At 50.8% G+C, this 6024-nt stretch overlaps 1 protein-coding gene across 1 annotated transcript in view; it reads left to right on the forward strand.

Moving 5' to 3' along the window:
* TTC7A (tetratricopeptide repeat domain 7A) overlaps positions 1-412 on the forward strand; it is a gene marked incomplete at both ends in the record, with an annotated part of 122271 nt that extends 121859 nt beyond the window's left edge. The window contains 1 exon segment of the mRNA XM_080711870.1: positions 191-412. Within this exon segment, the coding sequence (XP_080567996.1) occupies positions 191-412 (222 nt within the window).
* Between the last annotated feature and the right edge of the window lie 5612 nt (positions 413-6024).

A 6024-nucleotide genomic window follows, 5' to 3' on the forward strand; every position in this document is an offset into this window, starting at 1 on the left:
TGGTGGTAAAGCAGGGCTTGGGGACAAGTAGGTTTTGCATGAGTAAAGGGCATGGTTGCTCCACAATGCCCCAGCCAGAGTCCTCTCTGGCTGGTGGCCAGGTTTCTTCTGCCCTTTGCCTCCATTGCTGGGATGCCCCTGCCCCTGGGTGCCCTTGCTAACACTAACCTAACCTGTGCTTGATCTCTAGGGTCTGATGCTAAATCAGCTGGGCCACAAGAACCTGGCCCAGAAGGTGCTGCGGGATGCCGTGGAGAGACAGAGCACCTGCCATGAGGCGTGGCAGGGCCTGGGCGAGGTGCTGCAGGCCCAGGGCCAGAACGAGGCTGCGGTCGACTGCTTCCTCACTGCCCTGGAGCTGGAGGCCAGCAGCCCCGTGCTGCCCTTCTCCATCATTCCCAGGGAGCTCTGAGCCACTCTGCAGCAGCGGGCCCTGCTCAGGGTGGGGCAGGAAGAACAGGCCAGGAGCCTAGCAAGCCGGAAGCGGGGTCAGGGAAGGACAACGGCATTCAAGTGTGGGGCCTCAGGGAATACATCTCGTGAACACTTCTGCAGGCTGCAGCCCCCATTCTCCCTGCCTCCTTTCCCCTTCCCTCCAGAACCTCTGGGCCTGTGCACTGCTGGTCTGTTGCTGGGTGGACAAGATTTGCATCCAAAGCAAATTCCTTGTTTCCTGGGACTCAGACGTCATGGTGTTTATAGGCAACAGGTAGCTGGGGGACCACATCTCTATGAGGCCTCTCACTATTGTCTGTCTTGGGTACCTCTCTCCACCTGGCTACAAGCCCCCAACACCCTTGACACCTGGATCTCCAGGCTTTGGACAAATTTTAATCTCCAGTAGCTACACAACCAAAGATGAACCCCTCCAGGTGCCTTGGGAGGGGCAGACTTTTCCTGGATCCCCTTCTCAGTGGCTTGGGAGATAGATTGGCTCGAACCCTAGGTGACTTTGCAGAGTTGTGGTGACTGGAAGTGCCCCTGTGAGTCCAGGTAGGGGAGCCTCAGAGCTGTGCCTCTGCCTTGGGGTGTGGGAGCCTCAAGCCCTGGTTTGCTTCCCAGGCTTGGGATAGTGTAGGCTTCTGGACGTCTCTCTGGTCTTGCCCAGGGCTATCACAGCTTGACACTGTTGGCATGTGGGAAGGAGACAGTATCACTATGCCCCTCTCTCAGGCTCTAAGTTAGCAGATAATGCCTGGTATTGCCCCTCTTTGTTGGGGAAGGTCAGTTAGGTCCTAAGTGCTCGTCTGCTCTTCTACCAAGTGCCTTTGGGCCTCTGGTTCTGGCCAGGGTAACTGAACACCAGCCCTATCTAACTCTTCCATTCCCACCCCACCCCACCACCCTGGACATGTGCTCCAGCCCAAGTGGCCTCTAGAGGTCCTCAACCAGTGGCTCCTAGGATGGGCCTTATGATACAGAATGTGGCTCTGGGCCCAGCTGTTTCCAGTACCCTGAGTCAGTGCATTCCTTCAAGCCTTTCCCAGCAATGCAGATCCCCATATGGCTATTAACATGGAGGTGGGGCGTCTGTAGGACCGTCCCCAATACATTCATTACCCATGGTCCTTTGAGCTTTCTTGGGTGACCCACCCTGGCTATTTGGGTCCTCCTGCCTGGGGCCCCACAGGGGCTGTGGCTGGAGACCTGAGAATGAGGAGACACAGCCTGTCCCCTTTTTCCATCCTCAGTGTCCCCTTTTTCCAGCCTCAGTGTCCATAACATACTCTGTCTGCAGACGCCCAGCCTGCTGTTCACACCCACAGAATTTTCCCCAGGAGTCAGTCCCAGGCTGGGAATTCTCTTCTGATCTGCACTCAGGTCCTTCCCTCAGGTAAGGCTCTCATTTTGAGATGTGTGGGAAGGTTGGTTAGGGCCGCCCTGTTGTGTCATTGCCACAGCTTCCTCAGAGGGTGAGGGCTCAGCACTGCACACCCTGGGGTGTCTCCCAGAGAGCTGGGGCCTCCTGGCCACCAGCTCCAGGACACCACAGAGGACACTTGATCCTTTGCCTCTTGGTTAAAGGATATCTATATGTGTATGTGTATATATAAATATATATAATATATATATATATATATATATATGATAGAGATCTATTTTTTCTGGAATTCTATTAGAAAGAATAAACAAATGATATTGCTGGACATTGGAGTGCCCCAAAATGTTGGTTATCACTTCTTGGTAGTAGGAGAGGCACCAGATGCGCTCCAGATCAGGCATTCCCTCTCCAGAAGCCACAGGGGGTTGGGCCAAGTTGCTGACTGTGACTTTGCAGATTGAATAAAGAGACCCTTGAAAGGGGGACAGAGTCTGAAGCAGTGTGTTCATTCAGCCCGCACACAGTCCAGCTCACCCTGAGCCGGGCCCTGGAGAGGAAGAGGAGAGACCACGACGTCAGAGCTCCGAGGAGGGGGGCGTGGGGGGCGGGGAAGGTCTGGATGTCAGCTGGAGATGCTGTCAGGTGAGAGTGGGGCTTGGAAGTGTGCCTCGGCTGGGACTGAGCCTAGAGGTGGGGTGCTTCTGGCCTTCAGGTGAACCTGAGCCTGTGCTGCCTCCAGAGCACAGCTGAAAGACATCAGGGAAGGACTCTGAAGAAGAGAAGACTCCCTTGAGCATGGCTCATGGAGCGCCTATGGCTGTGGGGGAGGAGCACCCCCACATCAGGATGGGGCTGATCTAGGCTACATCCAGATCAGCCACCTCCGCTGAGAAGCCCACACTAGTACGTGTGAATAGAGAAGTTATACTTCATACCAATGTACCAAAAATATTTAAAGAATTATGTATATTTACACCAGAGCTCGTGTGTGTGTGTTTCTAGAGATCCAACCCAGGGCCTTATACATGCTAGGCAAGTGGTCTACCACTCAGCTACACCCCCAGCTCTTTTAAAGACAGGGTCTCACTGTGGCCAGTACAGTCTCATGCCTCGACCTCTGGAGTAGCTGGGATTGCAAGGGGTGTACCTCTATGCCTAGCCAAAGGCTCTATTTTTTATGAACCCCAAGGGATTGTCTGCTGTACCCTCAGAACCGTAGCCACTGCACTTTGCAGACAGCTGCCCTGCAGCTTCCTCTAAAACGCAGGGCCTATCTAAATGTGTGGCCAAGCCTCTTCCATCTCAATCACCCTCTTTTGGACACTGCTGGCCCAGAGAGCAAGGGCCTCTCTTGATGCCTTTGGGTGCTCAGCTTCTCTTGCTGGGATCCTTTTTTCAAGTAATGCACAAACTTGCCGGGCGTGGTGGCGCACACTTGTCATCCCCGTGCTTGGGAGGTGGAGACAGGAGGATGGCGCTGGTTCGAAGCCAGCTGCACTGGCTTAAGAGACCCTGTTTCCAAATAAAAATATAAAATAGGTCTGGGAGTGTAGCCCAGAGGTAGAAGGGTTTCCAGGAACCCCAGTACCACACACACAAAAAAGTAATGCACAAATTTTAATGATTGATGGTTGGTATTAAACTGCTTGTCACATAGCCTAACCCTCAAGCTCATAGCTCCTTGGGTGAAAAGTAAAGGCCACGGATTGGTGGTCTGATGGGAGAAATTTAGAAAGTTCATCCTCCAGGGAAGAAAATGAGGGATTGTGGAGGCTCACCCTCCCTGTTCCTTGCCAAGCTGACCTGCCGAACCCAAGCATTTCCTGACTCTCGATTGTGCAGATCCTGTGCTTACTCATAAACCCTCATCAGAGAGCAAGGAGTCAGCTCCATGTTTAACCTATTGTGCCGGAGCAAGGGCTTGAGTCTGGGGACAAGCCTGGAGGCTGCCCTGTCACCACCAAGGACCTCCCAGTCCACACACCACTTGCCAGGACACGGCCCCAATTGTGCATGTTGGTATAAACTTTTTATCTGCAGGCACAAACATGAATGGGATTTCAGCCTTCACCACTCAGACTCCTTTTTGGTGCCAAAATGCTCATGGTTGCTTTGGCACCCACGCCAGGACCAGAGGCTGTCACTCCGTGAATATTTCCTAACCTTGAGAAGCCTCTCGCTACACAACCGCCCCACCCCATTTGCCCAGTCCATGCTGCCAGCCCGAGGGCAGCCCACAGACAGGGAGGCTCACACAGGTGCAACTTGTGGAACCAAGTCCACAGTGCTGAGCCGAGGCCCCGGAGACTAGGGAGGTCCTCGCTGAAAGTGCCCACCATTTGAGTCAGGGACCTCTTAGAATCTTTCCTTGATCCAGTCAGCTGTGACCACAAGGTGTGAGCCTCAGGACACAAAATATGGCCACTTAATACAGCTGGAGTTCTGGAATGGGCAACACCCTGGTCCCTCCAAATACCCTGTGTCAGACTATCCTTCCTCCTCTGCACTGTGTGTGTGTGTGTGTGTGTGTGTGTGTGTGTGTGTGTGTGTGTGTGTGTGTTTCCTAGGGATTGATCCCAGGGTCATTCTACCTCTGAGCTACACCCCCAGTCCTTTTTATTTTTTATTTTGAAACAGGATCTCACCAAGTTTCTGAGGGTCTCGCTAAATTGCTGAGTCTTGCCTTAAGCCTACAATCCTCTTGTCTCAGTCTCCCAAGTACTGGGATGATAGGTGTGCACCACCAGACCAGCTTGCACCTTGTCCTGTGTGATGGGCATATTTCACATCCCTGGAGGGGATGAACTCCCCTCCCCTTCTCAAAAGCTGTTCGTCGCTGCTGCAGAAGGACCCGATGGACCCAGGGACTTGCATCATCAGTTCCTCTACAGGAGCACCTTGAGGGAAGACACTCAGGTCCAGGCCCTTTGTGGTGCTCAGAAGCCCTCTACTCTGCCACCAGCTTCACCCCACTGGCTGGAACAAAGGGCTGTGGCGATGGATCCATGCTGCCAGCACCCAGCTCTCTGAAGTCACAGTGGAGGCTCCTTAAACAGAGGCCACTCGAGGAGCTAAGAGCCCCCAGAGAGCAGTGGTGCTCAGAGGTTACCAGACAGCTGAAAACCTGAATGGGGCACATGGGAGCCACCTATTGGTCTGTGTGACTCCAGGGTTCTGATCACCCACTGACTGGACCATGGTGGGTCCCAGAACCAAAGTATGCCCATGGCCCACAGCCTAGGAGACTGCCTGGGCACCCCACGCGGGTGGCACTGTACAAGTGGGGATTGTCTTCCTCTCTTAAGCATCTCTTTGAAATTTAGCAAGAATTTAGTCATTTGCTTTTGCTGTGCTGAGGATTGGATCCAGAGCCTTATACATGCTAGCAAGTACTCTACCACTGAGCTACATGCCCAGCCCTGTGGACTTCTCTAAAAGCACGTTTTGTTTTGTTTTATTTTGTTTTTATTTTGTTTTGTTGTGGTACTGGGGACAGAACCCAGGGGCATTCTACCTCTGAGCTACACCTCCAGCCCTATTTTTAATGCGGTACTAGGGATGGGACCCAGGGGCATTCTACCTTCAAGCTCAGCTCTATTTTTTATTCTTTTTATTTTGAAACAGGGTCTCACTGAGTTGCAGAGGGCCTCACTAAGTAGTAGCTGAGGCTGTCCTTGAACCGCGATCCTCCTGTCCAGCCTCCCAAGTGCTGGGATTGTAAGCATGCACCACCACGCCTGGCTTATTATTATTATTATTATATTATATTATATTATATATATTATATATTATACTATATATATTATATATTATGTAATATATAATATAAAATAAATAAAAATATAATATAAAAATAAATATAATATAAAATAAATATAAATATAATATAATATAAATATAATATAAATATAATATAAAAATAAAAATATAATATATATTATATAATATAATTTTATATTATTATTATTATTATTATTATAACCACTTGAGAATCCATTAACACTTCAGTGTTCTTTGTTTTTGGATTTGTTTGTGGTACTGGGATCCAACCCAGGAGGTTGTGCATGCTAACTGAGCGCTCTTACCACCGAGCTATATCCCCAGCCTTTTTTTTTTTTTAAGACAGGATCTCTGAATTACTCGGGCTGAACTAGAATGTGATCCTCCTGCCTCAGCCTCCCTAGCCTCCCTGGGGTTACAGG

Source organism: Muscardinus avellanarius (genome assembly GCF_963383645.1).
Source record: "Muscardinus avellanarius genome assembly, chromosome: 15".
NCBI lineage: Eukaryota > Metazoa > Chordata > Mammalia > Rodentia > Gliridae > Muscardinus > Muscardinus avellanarius.